This window comes from Lissotriton helveticus, chromosome 4_1, assembly GCF_964261635.1.
Source record: "Lissotriton helveticus chromosome 4_1, aLisHel1.1, whole genome shotgun sequence".
Taxonomy (NCBI): domain Eukaryota; kingdom Metazoa; phylum Chordata; class Amphibia; order Caudata; family Salamandridae; genus Lissotriton; species Lissotriton helveticus.
In genome coordinates, this window is record NC_136063.1 from 147,720,383 (window position 1) to 147,737,065 (window position 16,683).

The following is a 16,683-nucleotide window of genomic DNA, read 5'->3' on the forward strand; positions in this document are numbered from 1 at the left end:
AGAGGAACCAGCCAAAGCCTGCCCACCCTACGTCATGCAGTACCTTGGTCTCTTGCTCCTACTGGTTGCGGATATTTTAATAAATATGGAATCTGTTTTCTGAAAATAAACTCATCAATAAGCTGCCTGTAGTTTCCTGCAACTACATACTATTTAATATAAGCCTCTATTAACCACATATTTGTAAGTTTTAATGTGTGGGTAACACCACATCTGATGGTAGAAAATTATGAAGCGCACCCTATACTCCTTCAAGCTATACTGTCACACTCAGGCGGATATGGGGTGTGGGGGAGTCATCACCATAAACTGTACGCCTACTTGATCATAAAAAGGCCCACAAACATCCACAGCAAGCATTGGTACAGGCAATAGGTTTCGCCTATGTGAGACATATTGCTGCTGTCAATGTTGTATGTAATTGTGTTTATAAAGCACTTCCTACCCCTGAAGAGGAATCAAAGCACTTTTTGGCGAGTAGCACTCCGCTCTGGAACTCAAAGGTGGATTAGTGGTAGATTAGTAGGGGGACCTATACATTCTTATTGGGAGTGGTAGACATGAGAGTCAGTTAGTTGGATGAATAGGATAAAGGATGGATAGAGGAGGGAACTGTCTAGAAAGGATTATTTGGAGTTCAAAGTAGAAAAAGATATTGAGAAGGAGTCAGCGAGTATGTTAGTGGGATGAATAGGATAAACAATGGATAGTGGAGGGAGGAGTTTAGAAAGATTTGTCGGGGAGTTGGTGGTAGAAAAAGGGGTTTGTGATTGTAGTGTCCTAATTAATAATAATAAAATAATAATAAAACATTTGTAAAGCGCATGGCTGCACAACTGTGTATCCCCGCGCTGATTGCTAAAGAATCTCTACCGAGGATCAAGTCAAGGGAGCAAGAGTGGCAAGTTATTGAGGGAACAGATGGGTTTTCAAATTAGCTCTGAACAGAGTTTCCGATGGTTCCATTCTTAAATGAATAGGAAGAGCATTCCAGTGTTTCACTCCAAGATAACAAAAGGAGCGACCACCAATTTTTGCTTTGTGGATGCGAGGGAGTTTGAAAAGGGACATTCCTGCAGACCTCAGGTTTCGGGTAGGGCGGTGTATGGTCATCAGGCTCCTTAAATAGGTGGGACCCTTGTTGTGGGCTATCCTATGGGCATAGCAGAGGCTCTTGAATTTTATTCTCTCCTTTACGGGGAGCCAGTGCAGTTTGGATAATGCAGTTTTAGTAGAGGTTCTTTTGGGAAGGCCTAATACCAAACGGGCTGCTGCATTTTGTACACACTGCAGCCGGTGTAGGTGTTTTTGATTGATGCCTAAAAGAAGGGCATTCCCGTAGTCCAGGTGCGGTGTGATAAGAGCATGCACGATGGTTTTCCTGGCTTTGATAGGTATCAGGTCAATAATTTTTCTGAGAATTCTTAGAGGACACAGGAATGTGTGTCTATCATCACCTTTATTCTGCACGTCTTGTCTCTTCCAGGTCCCTACTCTAACCAACTCTTTCCTCTCACTGCCCCTCCTCTTCCCCCAACCCCTGGACTCCTCCCATCCCAACTACTAGAACGTGTACATCATCACCTCTCCCCCTTTGTTAACAAAAGAACTTTAACCATTCCTAATCCATCTCTTCAATCAGTCTCTTTGGCTTGAGCATGTCTCTTCGTGGTCGGAGACGCGTTCCAGCATCTGCAGGCGCATCTTCCTTTGGCCTATCAAGTCTTAGGGTTGGACTCGGTTGACTCAGTCCATCAACATCTCGTTGTGCTGTCTCCCTATCAAGTGTCTCTTTCATTTTCAAGGGAAATTGACTTCTACCAAGTTCGTAATTTTCCACTCAGCCCCATGAGTCGGCAGATAGTCTGCTTGGGCCACAGGAATGTGTCTCCATGCATGAGCTCAGATTCAATCCGGTCTTCAAGCATCAGTAATGTCGAATCAGTGATGGACCTGTCTTTGTTCGATCTTTCTTTTGTCTCAACACAAACATCTTTGACCACAGGAGCGCATTCTTGAAAATGTGAGACATTGTGCATGAACTGCTTGTTCTCAGATTCCACAGTTGTCATGGTTTCTTCTTGCTGTGGGACTACTGATATTTCAGCGCGGTAGTGGCAGTCTGTTCTCATTGTGACACTTGTGTTTCTAGGCATCCGCTTGTGGATTCACTTCTTTTACCCATTCGGTCAGGGGCATCAATGCTCTCGTGTTCTCGGCCCTGCGTTTTGGACGATAGGGCATTGACTGATAAGACATTGTCTGAACTGAGTGTCCTGGTTCGGTTTTGTGACTCATTTGCGGGCTCTATTTGTCCTATCTGCTCCCACTTGTGTTTGTTAATGTTGAACTCTTTGTGTATGGGGCCACGAGCAAGTACCGTTCGCGTCCCCTCTTGTCTTCGTGATGCGGATCCATCTTTGCCAACACACCTTGCCTTCTTGACGGAGTGAGGAGACGGTCTTTTCCCACGCCAGTGTATAGTGTCCCATATGATTGTCTTTCTTCTGAAAACCCTTGGAGTCACCCTCGCTAACCCCGTCAGGGGTGACGGTACCCTCCTCAGGTCCGGATATGACTGCAACGGACAGGACAAGTTGCTTGACGGGGTGATCGATTGTTCCGAGCCATCGGCGTGAGATGGGTTGCTTTGGACGGGTGGGACATTCTGTGAGTCCACTGTCCGCCCAGGTGATCGATGCCATGGGGATTGTTGTGAACTTGATTCCGTTGATCCGAGTGATCGTACTGACATGTCTTTTGAATCAGGGAGGTCTCTGGCTGATTTCCTTCGGGACCCTTCTTTCAAGTGTGTTTTGACTGATACACTTCTTGAACCGGTAGACTGTGACGAACTGCTTTTAGACTCTTTGGGACATTTCTTGGGATATGTCTCTAGACATGTCTTCCACGCTGTTTCCGTGGAGAGATTGTCTGACAACCAAGCGTTTATTTCTTTTGTTCAATCCCAAGGCCTTTTGTCGCTGCCCCTCTCGTATGATGTTGCTTGTTTCTTCTCAGTTCCCGCATTATCACAGTTGTCCTGAGTGTGCTGGCCTATTTTCTGGTGTTTGAGTGAACCACCCAGTCTTATGCGATTTCTTTCTACTTCTCGCTTGTTGGGGGCCCTGGTGTCTGTGTCCTGAGAGTGGTGTTTCCCTCGGCCATGTACCTCTTCTGACTCGTCTCTAACAATTGGTGAACTGCAGGTTGCTCGGGTGTGTTTGTGTCTCAGCTCCCAGAGTTGACGTGACTGGTCTGGTGTTCTGTAGCTTGTCTTTCCTTCATACTCGTTGAGCAGGCTGTCATCGGTTCCATCCGCATGATCTGTCCCACTTGACTCTTCTTGAGAATAGTTTGTGCCATTTGTTGAGTGACTCCTTGAGGTTGAATAACTCCCTGAGGTTATGTCGGTAGGGTTGTCATGATCTTGAATCATCCCAGTCCTTTGTCTGGAGTACTTCATATCACTTTGTCTCTCCTGTTGTCTTGTCTCTAGTCTGACTTCACCATCCCTCTCTCTGGTTTCGGTTGCCTCTTGGATTTTATGCTCTGCCATGAGGGGTGTCTCCTTTCGCTTATCTTCCTCTCTTGCATTGACATGCACTTCTCTTGACAATTCTCTCGCTTTGGCTTGCTCTCCAGCTTCAGCCCTCCTGATAATTTCCTTTAGCGAGAATTGCCTTTGAAGTATGTTACGCTGTGCGTCTGGTTTTGAACAGCTCTCAATTGCCCGGAGACGAATCGCTTCCTCATTTGTGAGTGTATTGAATTGACAGTATCGTACCAACTTTTGTAACCTCGTTATGAAGTTTGGTAATGATTCCCCTGGTTCCCGCCGTGCTGCATTGAAGACGATGCGTTCATGATCTACATCTTCCTTTGTGGTGAAATGAACACGTATCGTCTTTTTGAGTTTTCTATATGTTCCTGTATCCTTTGCTGAAAAGGTTCTGACTAGGCGTCTGCCTTCGTGACCCACCAGTTGAAGTAGTAGTAGTAGACGTTTGCTAGCTCTTCATTCTCCGGTTATATCAAGAAATGCATCCAGTGATTCTAACCACTGGTTCCATCTGGGACCCAAATGCTGGTTACCGGTCCGTGTCACTGGGGGTGGCACTCTAATACAGGGGTTAGATGTATGGGTTTCTTCTCTCACCAACATGATGGTGGAATGTGGTGGCATGACAATGTCACAGGATCGTTCCGTTGGCTTCCTGCCTTCTTTTGCCGACCCTCCTCGGTCGATAGTCTTTGTTTGGTCGTTTCCTTGGATTGTGATAAGATTCGCCGCTCCCGGGTGACTCTTGTATGTTGACCGCCCCTGGCACAGCTGTCTCAGTATGCTTCAGCGAGTTAAGCTTGGATCTCCTGAGGTCAAATGGCCACCATTCAGCTGTATCATGCGCGACGCGTGTCTCTGCGAATTCCCGCGTTCTTTGATGTTGCATGCTAACTGCAGGTAGTCAGTGTGGCTGTCGCAAAGATACGTGGCAACGTTGACATTGTCTTCTGTCGTTTTGTTCCAGACTAGTGCCGGTTGTCCAGCTACTTGGTTGATGAGGGAAAACTTCGTTGGTGTTTGTTTACCCCTGCTTCTGGATCATTTGTTTCTTCGCTTCTACTACTTTTAATTGTTTGTCTTTACGTGGTTCTGAAGTTTACTTTGGCACTTGCCTTTGCTTGTGCTTGTTTCGTTTGGGATTTGCATTCGAGGTTTGTGCGGGCTGGTGCTTGTTTCCAGTGCATCCCCTGCACTTGCCAGTGCTTGTTTGCTTGCATCCGTCACGGCTTGTTTACTGATTTAGTCTGGCACTTGCCAATGTTTGTTTGTTGGTTTTACTCTTGACTTGCTCGTGCTGGTTTATCATGTGTTGGTTGCATTAACTTGTGCTTGTTTATTATTCCTTGCTTGCTTTAACCGGTACTTGTTTATTTTCGACGGTTCGTGTGCACCAATGCTTGTTTGTCACTGGAGCGCCTGACGTCAAAATGGCCGCTCCCAAATTGCACGGGGATGTCCCTTTAGGCTGCCTGACTCCAAGATGGCCGCCCAATTACCACGTGGCTTGACTACATTCAGCTCGTCTCCACATGCAAATCTCCACATGGACTCACCCAGGCCTTCCTTCTTGTCCTGCACCTTTCTTCTGGGGTTTTCTTCTCTCCACCACCAGGTAGGCTCGAGGTTTCAGTCCGACTCGATCTCCGGACACAGATGCGATAGCTCACGCATCGGGGTGAGGTTTTCCGACAGGGCGGCACAGTTTCTTTCGGCGGGACAGCGCTTCCTTTCACGGCGCCCAGTCAGTCCCCACATTCATTCATGCAGCATAGCAGGGTCGGGGTTGGGCTCCCAATCCCTTGCTTGATTTCCTTCGGCCTCACTTCAGCCCGTACTCACTTGGGCGCTGGCAGTCTTTTGGCGCGAACAGCGCTTGATTTGAAAAATCCCTCTCTGGCACTCGGGCAGCACTTCACTCAGCTGCGCCAGGGGAACTCCACGCGATTTACCAATCGCGGAGTGCAGGTCTTGATCGCTGGTCGTTCCGACGGCGATCTTAGCGGGCTCGCGTGTCGCTACAGCGACTTGATCAGCGCGACACCCAGGGACTGGACAGTGCTTGCTTCTGGGGTCTTGGGATAGCGGACTGCTACATCCCATCCTCGTCGCCAGTTGTAGTGTCCTAATTAATAATACGAGGACACAGGAATGTTTGTCTATCATCACCTTTATTCTGCACGTCTTGTCTCTTCCAGGTCCCTACTCTAACCAACTCTCTCCTGTCACTGCCCCTCCTCTTCCACCAACCCCAGGACTCCTCCCATCCCAACTACTAGAACGTGTACATCATCACATCGATGAGTTAGAGAATGGAGGTAGGGGATATTTGGAAGAGGAATAGGATGAGTCCTACAGTAGTGATTTGATGAGGTTTAGGAGAGATTAGCAAATAGCTTTTCTTTCTCTGCAGTGGGAGAAAAATGTATAAATATGTAGATATATGACCTCTATGTATACATACATACAGATTTTAACATGAAATGCATATGAAAAAAAATCAGGAGATATAAAATTGTACTGGATAAAGTTCCACATGTACATGCAAGGATGAATATTTACAAACTCAGGCTTTTCATTTTTGCTGTAAATGAAGTTTTTTTTTACTATTTTTTTTTTAACTTTTTCTTACATAATTGTCCCCCAATATTTCAAAAGTGAACACACAGATAGATTCGCTATAATCATATTTACACATTGTGACACATATGTGTTATTATAGGAAAGTAAACCCATAAACGTACACTCATCATCTTTATGTATATAATATTTGAATGTATTTATGTTCTTTTTTAAATATATGTATGTATTTTCTTTCCTCTAGTAAGCATAAATATATTTATATATAGATACATACCTATATTTTTTGTTTGAGTATTTTCCATTAATAAATTAGAAGTTTTTGCTTCTATTATTGAATTATTTTATGTATGTATTCATTAAGTAATACATATATAGATTAGTTAACTATTATCATATTTGTATGTTGTGATATGAGTGATAATAAAAAAAGATTCATAAGCATGTAGTCAAATACTTATATGTTATTTATCCAATGACCTATACACATTTTAAGCATAAATATAAGGAGTGTATTTATTTTAACCAGAAGTAATATATACATTTGTACATTTGTCAAGCATAAATATAAAGGAGTATTTATATTTGTATTGATAAGTAATATGTACATTTGTACAAAGAGATGTACATATTTGAATACATGCATATAATCAAAGTATAAACGTTTACAAACACACATATATGCACAAAATTGGTGCCTTGTGCATTCTATTGCTGTACATTTGTATTTTGAATATGGTGGTCATGTAGGGAAGAGGCAGCTCATGAGTAATCTTCTGAATATTATGGTTATCCCCCTTATGCTTGGGTGTAAGGAATTCAATTATTTGGCTGCTTAAATAGAGAAAGATGTTCCACCCATATGTTTTTTTTCTTGTATGCTGGAATTATGAGATGGGGCGTCAATATGGCACTGAGGTTTCTTTGTTGTATATATTTTCTGATTTCACTTCTGATAAAAAGTGGTCTTGTCCCATGTACCGCTTTGTGGGTGACACAAAGCAGCTTGAAAATGGATCTTCTGGCAACCGGTAAACAATGTAGGGGCCCTCAAGGCAGGGGAGATGTGGGCTTGTGGCTTTTAATATAGGAGTAGTTTGGCAGCCGATTTCTGAATTCGTTGTTGTCTTTTCATAGTTGATAGAGGTGATCCATAATAGAGGCTATTGGCTAAATCAAGTTTAGACAGTAGAAGAGAGATAGTAGCTTGAACCTTGTGTGGAAATCCTAGGTGTCGGAAGATGCGTTGCAGACTTTTCATAGTAGTGAAGTTTGATCTTGCTAACTTATCCTCTGGGGCATTCATTGATAGCTTCCATGGTAATCCCACAGTTTCTTCCTTCCTTGGATACTTTAGGTATCTTTAGGTATACTTTACGCCCCAGATCGTCAGGCAGACAGTGGGTCATAATATTTCCATTCACCTGTGAATATTTCAGTTTTGGGCGTATTCAGTTTGAGACGGCTCCATGTCATTCACTGGTAAACGGCTTTGAGAGAACTTAAGATATTTGAGTTTTCAAAGTCTTTGGGGCTTTCCAGTTTAAGAGGTATTTGCGTGTCAAGTGCGTAATTATAGCATGTGAGCTGAAATTCATTGATCATTGCTGTTAACGACTTCATGTAGATTTTGAAAAGCATAGGTGAGATAATAGAGCCTTGAGGGACCCCTGCTTTTGTGAAGTACGGGTTGGATGAGAAAGGAGGAGTATGGATGACATTTGTTTTGTTTTGAAGGTAGGATGTGATCCAGTCAAGAGCAGTCCCCTCTATGCCGGCTGCGTGGAGTCTTTGTATTTGAGTGTCAGGGTCAACTGTGTGGAACCCCGCTGAGAGGTCTAAGAGAAGTAGTGCAGCAACCTTGTTGCAGTCAACTGTGTTTTAGGGCAGATTGTGTGCCTCTTCCTGGACAGAAACCTGTTTGGAAGTTGAAAAGTATAGAGTTATCTTCAAGAAATTGAGACATCTGGGTGAATACTGCTTTCGATTAGTTTGCCAAAGAATGGTCCATTTGCAATAGAGGTTGCAGATTTGTTTTCTTTAATAATGGAGGCCTCTTTGTCTTTTTGATGTCTTCCAGGAAAACTCCTGTTGTCAAGGAATGGTTGATGATTGTTCTGACTGGGGTGGCAGCCGAGGTTGTTAAAAGGATGTTTTTGAAGATTTCTGGTGGTCAAGGGTCAGAGGGCCAGTCGGCTGGGCTGCTTCTTTTGACATGATTCATAAATTCAGCTTCTGATAGTTGCTTGAAGGAATTCAGAGGCAAGGTTAACTTACCCTCGAGGAAGATTGTTGGAAACGGGCTCGTGCTGGAGGTTCTATTTTGTTTAAATAGGAATCCAACATGTCTGCTTTGGTTGTGTAATGATTTGCCAGTTTGTCTGTAAATTCGTAGGAAATATGAGGGTTTACTTCTGAGCATTTAGGTTTCCGAAATTCAGTGAGAATTTTATAAAATTCTTCATTTGGCATTTTGCATTCTGAATTCTGTTTTAATAGTAGCTTTTTTTTGCTGGATGGCTTGTATATTCTATTGTGTTTGTATAGGCGAAGTTTATTTTGAGTGTTGTTTGTTTTGAGTCAGGTGAGTTGCAGATCTGCAACAAGTTTTTTTAAATATTTTTCAGTTCTGCATTCATCCAAAGTGTTTTGCATGTTTTGTTGTTTTTAGTGAAATTAGGATAACAAAAGCTTCCAGGATCCACTAACAGATTATAAACATGTCGCACAGTAGAGCAGGCTTCTGTGCAAAGTGGGTCAAAGTAAACATAAACAAAGCACTATAGCGCTGCCAGTGTTGAACGTGCCATAGCGCTTTTTTAGTACTTTAAGCCATGTTGCACAGCAGCCCGTGCTGCTATGCAATATGCCTTATAACAGGGGGGAGGTGGGGCAGCAAGCAACAAGAGGGAGGAGGGTGGGAAAGAAAGAATGTGTAGCGGGAGCCAGCAGGGTGGATTAAAGAGAACGACTGCATGGAGGGGATGTTTTAATGAAGAATGGATGGCAGTGTACGACGGGTGGAAAACTTTGGATGGCGAGAGGAGGGTGGGGGGAGGACTGATACCACGGTGAGTGGGAGAAGAGCGGCGGGCAGCGGTGAAGGAGAGGGACTCAACACACAAGCAATCTCCAAGCGTGCATACCAAAAAGTCTAAAACAAGTTTATCTGCAGGAGCCTGTGGCCTCAGGAAGCTGTACTTGGCCCATGCTCCACGGCATGGACGAAGAATCACAGCCTGAAGCCGGTGGCAAGGAGGAGACGCTGACCAATAAGAATCAAGGCAACAAGTGACGTGGGAACCAAACAATGGTAATTAAAGGTAAGTAATGGGCGGGCTCTAAGCCCCTTTAGATTTACTTTTCTTTACAATAGATTTTGCAAGTGCTGCGCAGGTGAAACCTAAAAGCGGACCACACAGGGACCTGTCAGACCCGCCCTTCTGGCACTGCCTGATTGTCCTAGAGACCAGTCCCACTCTGGTAAATAGTATACTTAATCTCAACCCATCTACAGGGTTCGGCTCGATCATGTTTTTATCAACCTCTAAATGCACGTTTGGAAGTGTCTTCCTGGCCGGGGCAGAGCCCCATCCCACAGGATGGTCCGAGGGTCTGAGCTTGTGTTGTGTTCTTCTCTTTTAGTGCAAAAACAACAATTGATGGACAGAACGCAGAACAATGTCATACATTCACCCCAGGACAGAGATCTGGGCCAAAATCCATCGTTTTTTTGCACTCCTCACCACCCCAGGTCAGACAAGGCCATTATGCAAATCAGCCTTGACCCTGTGCCTCATGGGAACAGTCCAGCCCGAACTGCCAAGCCATGTCTTTCCTGGACCGGAATCAAGCATCCAAGGACCGGTTTCTGGCTATCAGCCTTCATCAGCCTGGATAGCTTGACTCCAGTGGTGTGGAGAGCCTGGGACTCACGTCTGAGCATCCCCAGCCCTCTCGGGTTGACAAATGCAAAAACAACAATTGATGGACAGAAGGCAGAAAAATGTCATACATTCAACCCAGTACAGAGATCTGGGCCTCAATCCATCGTTTTTTTGCACCTTGTAGGTGGTTGTACTGTGCGGAATTGTACTATGTCCTATGGAATACCTTACTAGGTCATGCAGAATACAGTGTGGTCATTTGGAATGTATATGTTCAAAGGAGACAGTTACTGCTTGCTGATGAAGCTGCCAGATGTTTGTTCAGCTCTTCAACTTATTAAAGGATTTTGCTGAATGAATTCATCCAGTGTCCTTCTTAACAGCTGGCCCGGGTCAAAGCCCCCTGAGCCGCTTTCATATGACGTTCATACACACCTCCTCTGCCCCCCGCGTCCAGCTCGTTGTTAAATGTCTGCCAGCATTTAAAGTTTATAGCTACGGATTCTAGCCATAAAATACCCTTTCCATGCCATCCTGTAAGGAAATCCGATCGTTATCTGTTGCTTTGTTGTGAAAATCTGGGAAATGTTTGCCTTGGAATCATCCTGGTTGCTATGGAAACCCGTATTTAGAGCGCCATCCCGTTTATAGATGTTGATTACCACTGGAAGCAATTATTTTCAAGAGGGGAGGGTGGAAATGACGTAGAGCCTTAAACTTCCTCCTGGCAGGCCCAGCTCATTGAAGACATTCATTTCACGGAGAGAGGCGCTATCCAATAGGGTTTACCTATGTAGTGAAAATGTGCTTCCCAGTAGTCATTAAGGCGCATACAAGAAGTACCACACGGGCAGCAGCCGTGCACTCGCCTAAAGAGAAGAGTATGCAATGCCAAGGTACAGATGCGGCTGCAGCAGCCAAGCTTCTTCCACACACAGAAAATATACAACATGGGCCTACAGCGAAAACTCCTCACTCCCACAGCTATGGCAGCAGCTTTTAAACATTTCTCACACACACACACACACACACACACATGCACACAGGCACAGAAAATGTGCAAGATGGGCCGCAGCAGTGAAAGCTTCCTGCACACGACCGATACAGCTCTGGCAGCAGGAGTCAAGCTTCCCCCTCACACAGCAGTGGAAGTTTACCTCTCACTAGTGCCATTGACTGCTGTAAGTACATTATTGTCAGTTTCCAGTTAGCTCCAACCATGCCAGCTCCCAGTTAGCTCTATATAATTCCCCACTAGTTGACCAGTCCTGGCACCCACTCGTCTCATCATTGCCCGTTCTCTATATGTATATGTTGCCAGTTCTAAGTAAGCTCGCCACTGCTAGCTCAAATTTATCTTCTTATTGCCCTATTCCAGGACGCCAATCATTGCCAATTGTCTCATCATATAATTGCCTGTTTAGGTCACTATTGCAGTTAACTGCTAGTTGCCAGTTAGTCCATCAATGCTAGTTCCCAGTAAGCTCATCGCTGTTGGTCATCATTGCCACTCCAAGTTAGCTCATTAGCTCTATTCCCAGTTAGGTCATTACTACCACTGTCCAGGTAACTCAACATTCTCAATTCTTAGTTGGCTCATCCCTGACAATATACTCATCACTCGGTGCGAAACTAGCTAGAAGGCAGCAGAGCACTGTACAGGTTCCAAGACAAGCATGATGTCAACAAGTGCACTAAAGTGCAGGGGACTGGCCTATTCAGACTAAAGGTTTAGCTTAAAATTACATAAGATTTAGAAAGTAAACTGTATGTTGAACACAATATTATTTTCGTCAACTTCTGAGACCCTGTGAAAATCACAAAAAGAGGAGAAACATGAATGTTTCCAATGACCAAAACACAATTTCTTTATAGTTTTGTACATGTAGTCAGTCATTACATAAATACTGGATCTAAAACAATTGTGAGGTTGCGTGACAACCACCAACATTGATTTTGCTGCCACTGATGATACCGCGTGCCCCCTGAATAACGAATCAACAATGTCTATAGGACAGAATATTGAGGACGGAATATAAAAAATAAAATATCAACCGGTTAGTAAACCTAGATTTTCTATACGTAAGTCCACATATATGTACCTCTGTGTTACATATGTCTTCAAGGTACATAGATGGGGAGCTGGGAATAGTCCCTATAAGCACTTACCTTTCGATATTTTGTCCCTTGATATTCTATCCTCAATATTATTATGATAAGAATATTGTTGGTGTTGATATTCAGTAGTACAATCTGACCATGCATAGCATGGTACTATGCATGAACCTTATTTATGTGAAAGTTGGGATAGGAAATGATCAAAATGGTGACATTGGCAGCATAATATGTCCCTTTCTGCCTCCTTCTATTATTTGTTTCTTTTGGATACTGTATCTCCCATATGTGCATCAATATGTTTCGGCCCGGACCAGGTTCTTCTCAGGTATGGAATAACTAGTGTTAAATCTGCATGTAAAACTTTTTATTGTACTTTTCACTAACAGTCTGTGATAATGTGAGTGATGTTGGGCATGTGTGTAACTGTAAATGAAGAAATAAGACTTTCATGTGTGTGTAAGGAATCGAAAGATACTGTTAAGAATGTAAATGTTGACTTAGTGGATACCTATTTATGCATTTGTATAGAAAAAGGGCAGTGTGAGAAGTGTGGCTCACCGGTTAGAGGAGGCAGTCCCTGATGCAGAGGTCAGACCCGGGACCAGGGTTCAATCCCCGACGCGGCAGGGTCTTGAGCTCATAAATGTCCACGGACTCGATAATTCTCGCCTCAGTGCCTACTCGAATCGTGGGTTCACACTCTGCAACTCTGGGCAATAGCTTGCTTAATCTCCACTATGGCCCCACCGCGATGGGATGCCCGGTCTTCACCATGGGGATGCCCAGTAGGGGTAATCTCGCAGGGAAAGGCCAGGACGGGTTCCCAAAGCAAGCGCCTTGAGACCTTACGGTGAAAAGGCACTATATAAGAACGTATGATTTACGATTTTTTTTATTTTATAACTGTTATGCTGTGTCTGATCTTTAAATTCGTTTTAAACTGTTCTTCTCCATTTCAGCTGTCCATGTTAGTAAAATGTAAATGGGCAACTAATAAGAAGGGGCGTGTGAGGACATGGTGGGGGTCGGCACTGTTAAAGCTTAGGGCCTTGCAGAATTACTTCGGTCTTCTGACCCCCATTCTGTGATTAACATAAATGAGGCTGGGCATCACACATTTATTTCACCATCAAAAGCACCATCATAAAAACATAATAAAGGGTGACTTGTAATGACAGTGAAGTTTTAAATATCATTGGTTATGACACGTTCTTAGTCTCATACTAAACCCAGCAGGGCAATTCTAATCAGATTTTAGTGTATTTTGAGAAACATTTTCTAGACTTTCTAACCTTTCCAATATATAAAATAATCTGGGCTTCTTCGAACCATAATTCTACGGTGGCCACGATTTTAGCAGGCAAATTTCTGCAATCTGTAGTGTAGCCAATGAATATGAATGGATATATAACCTTTTTAGTCTTCTGAATTGTTGAACTGATATCGCTAGTGGAGAGTTGTGTGGCTTTGTTCTAATTCATGCAAAGTTTTTAGTTCCCAGTAGAGCCAAGTTGCGTACATATGTATATTCTCTACACAGTTGGTCATAGGAAACTTCCTCACAAAGACCGCGGATGCACCCTCAGTGGGGTAAAGCAAATTCTGCAGAACAATGAGGCTGATAATGTTCCCTGGATATGCTCATTCCAATCTTAGTCTTTGACTAGATTCCAATGATTTTTACATTTTCACTAAACTGACCTACCAAGCAACAATCCATAACACTTATTACAAACTGCCCCCACTGTCTTTTCAACCTCAGAACCAACCTTATCAGCACGGAACTCACTAGCATCATCAACTCCTCCATCTTCCCAGCATCCTTCCTGGACAGATGGAAACACACAGAAGTCAAACCCCTCCTAAAGAAACATTCCGTCAACCTCAGCGAACTCTAAAAATATCTACTGATCTCCCTGCTTCCCTACCAGGCCAAAGTACCGGAGAAGGCCATCAACTAACAGCTCACCGAATACCAAAACCACCTGCTTCTCAATCAGAATTCCGTATCAACCACAGCACTGACACCGATCGTCGCCACAGATGACATCAGAACCATCCTCGACCGAGAAGGAACCGTGACGCTAATCCTTCTCGACCTCTTTGCTGCGTTTGACACCATCTCCCACCACACCCTCATCAGCAGACTACAAAATTGGCATACAGAAAAACGCCCTCAAGTGGATCACTTCCTTCCTCATAGGACGTACACAGAGCATCCGACTACCTCCCTTCACCTCCGAACCCAAGGACATCATATGCCGCATACCCCAAGGATCATCCTTCAGTCCCATCCTGTTCAACACCTACATAACCCCCCTCACAGAAATCGTCAAATCCCATGACCTCAAAAGATTTTGCTATGCAGACGACACCCAAGTAATCCTCTTACTCTCCTCCCCTCCAGCGCCAAAACCATTTTCTTCGACGCCATTATCACCATAGCCAACTGGATGAGAAACATTACCTCAAACTTAACTCCAACAAGTGTTTTGTATTGATCTTCGGGAAAAACACCTCCGTCTGGGACCGGGGTGGTTGGCCAGCAGAACTCGGACCAACACCCACACCAACCGACCATTAACACAACCTAGTCAACGTCCTCGACAGCGAACTGACCATAAAACGACATATCAATGCAGTCACCGCCTTCAGCTTCCACGCCCTTTGCATGCTTTGCAGAATATCCAGATGGATTCCAGGCAACATCAGAAAGACCATCACTCAGGCCCTTGTCACCAGCCGTCTTGACTATGGCAATGCCCTCTACACTGGCTCCTCCACCCAGCTCCTCTGAAGACTTTAGACCATACAGAATGCTGCAGCCAGACTCATCCTGGACCTCCCCAAATGGATCCACATCACCCCCACCTCAGAAATCTCCACTGGTTCCTCATCCAAAAGATATGCTGGTTCCAGATCCTCACACATGCCTACAAAGCTCTACACTATCAAGGACCATCCTACATCAACCGATGACTGAACTTACATCTACCCACCAGACACCTGCACCCCTCCTCTCTGGCCCTTGCCCACACCCCCCCACATCCGTCGCAGCCAGAGCGGGAGCCGCTCCTTCTCCTACATTTCCACCAAGACCTGGAACGACCTGCCCCTCCATCTCCAAACAGCCCCCTCCATAGCAGACTTCAGAAAAAAACTCAAGACCTGACTTTTTGACAGACAATTGCAACCACAACGCCCAGGTGCCCCAAGGGGTGACAGTGTTGCAGTATACAAATGCTGATTCATTGATTGCAAATATTGATTCATTGATTGCAAAGGTCAAAGTACATAAACCTACAGCATCAACCTGACTTTTTGTGATTTTTTGTTCTATACCTTGTGTTCTTCATCCCACTGGTACTTCTCTTGCCTAAAGAAAATGTACAAAATGTCTGTCAGGAGTTACACACTTACCTGTGAGCTTCGTGGGTGATTCTGTAATGATGTGGATGTCATTTCCCTGAAGATCATTGGATGTCTGTGGAGTAAAGAAGAATTGAGGGACGTCAGGGGCAGAAATATATTAAATCCTCTTAAAGGAAGGCCTATTTTCTGCAGTTATCATCTTACCTTGGAGATCTACCCGCCTCCCCGACAAGTTGCTCATTGTTGAGATGGTCTTCAGAGGAAAACATTTTTAGGAGAAGAAAGCAGTGTCACCAGCATCTTTTTACTTAATCCCTACACCACCCTGTGGTCATTGATGTGTGCACCATGGCCAATAGGCAGAACGAGCAATCAGGTGAGACCATGTAAACCATGCAACAGTTATAAATGATACATTTGACAAAGACAGTGATCCCAAAGGGGAGAAGTCCCACTTATCATTGCAAACAGTTGTGGAGAGAGAGTTATTATATAAATAAAATGTTTTAATATAGGAAAATGTTTTTTGAAATATCACAGTTGTGATGTAATATGCTCAATTATGAAATACAATTATAAGGGATAGGCCCTTGTTTTAAATGGGGTTCTGTAGTTGGCAATGGTTTGCACCTTTGTCCAAGTAGAGACCCTTCTTCCTAGTTGGGGTAAGGGGGACACACTTCTAAAATAACCCCTGCTCATCCCCTTCATAGCTTGGCACGAGCAGACAGGCTTATCTCAGAGGCCGTGTGTAAAGCATTTGTGCACACATACAGTAACTCAGCGAGAAAACTACAAATGGGCACCACACCAGTTTACAAAACACGTAATCTTTATCTAAACCAAACAAGACCAAAACACAAAAATCCACAATACAGTAATCAAAATATGACTTTGTAGAAGGTAAAAACAATTCTGTCCATAGCAAACTATAGATGCAACACTTTCAAACAAAGTACCTTGGATGCGTCACAATCATAACCGCTGCAGGGAAGGTGGTGCGTCGCTTCCTTATACCCAGAGAAGGTGATGCTTTGGTTCCTTACTCTAGGAGAGGTGATGCGTTGGTTCCTTACTGCCACGCAGGAGAGGTGATGCGCCGGTTCCTTACTGCAGTGGAGGTGATGTGTCGATTTCTTATTGTGCGGGGAGGTGATGTGTTGG

General features: G+C 44.2%; 1 protein-coding gene across 1 annotated transcript in view; it reads right to left on the reverse strand.

Moving 5' to 3' along the window:
* The window catches only part of LOC144827074 (uncharacterized), a 182,029-nt gene that overhangs the window by 130,752 nt on the left and 34,594 nt on the right, over positions 1-16,683 (reverse strand). Inside the window, exon 2 of the mRNA XM_078685521.1 lies at positions 15,568-15,631. Coding sequence (XP_078541647.1) covers positions 15,568-15,631 — 64 coding nt within the window. The remainder of the gene's footprint in view (positions 1-15,567; positions 15,632-16,683) is intronic.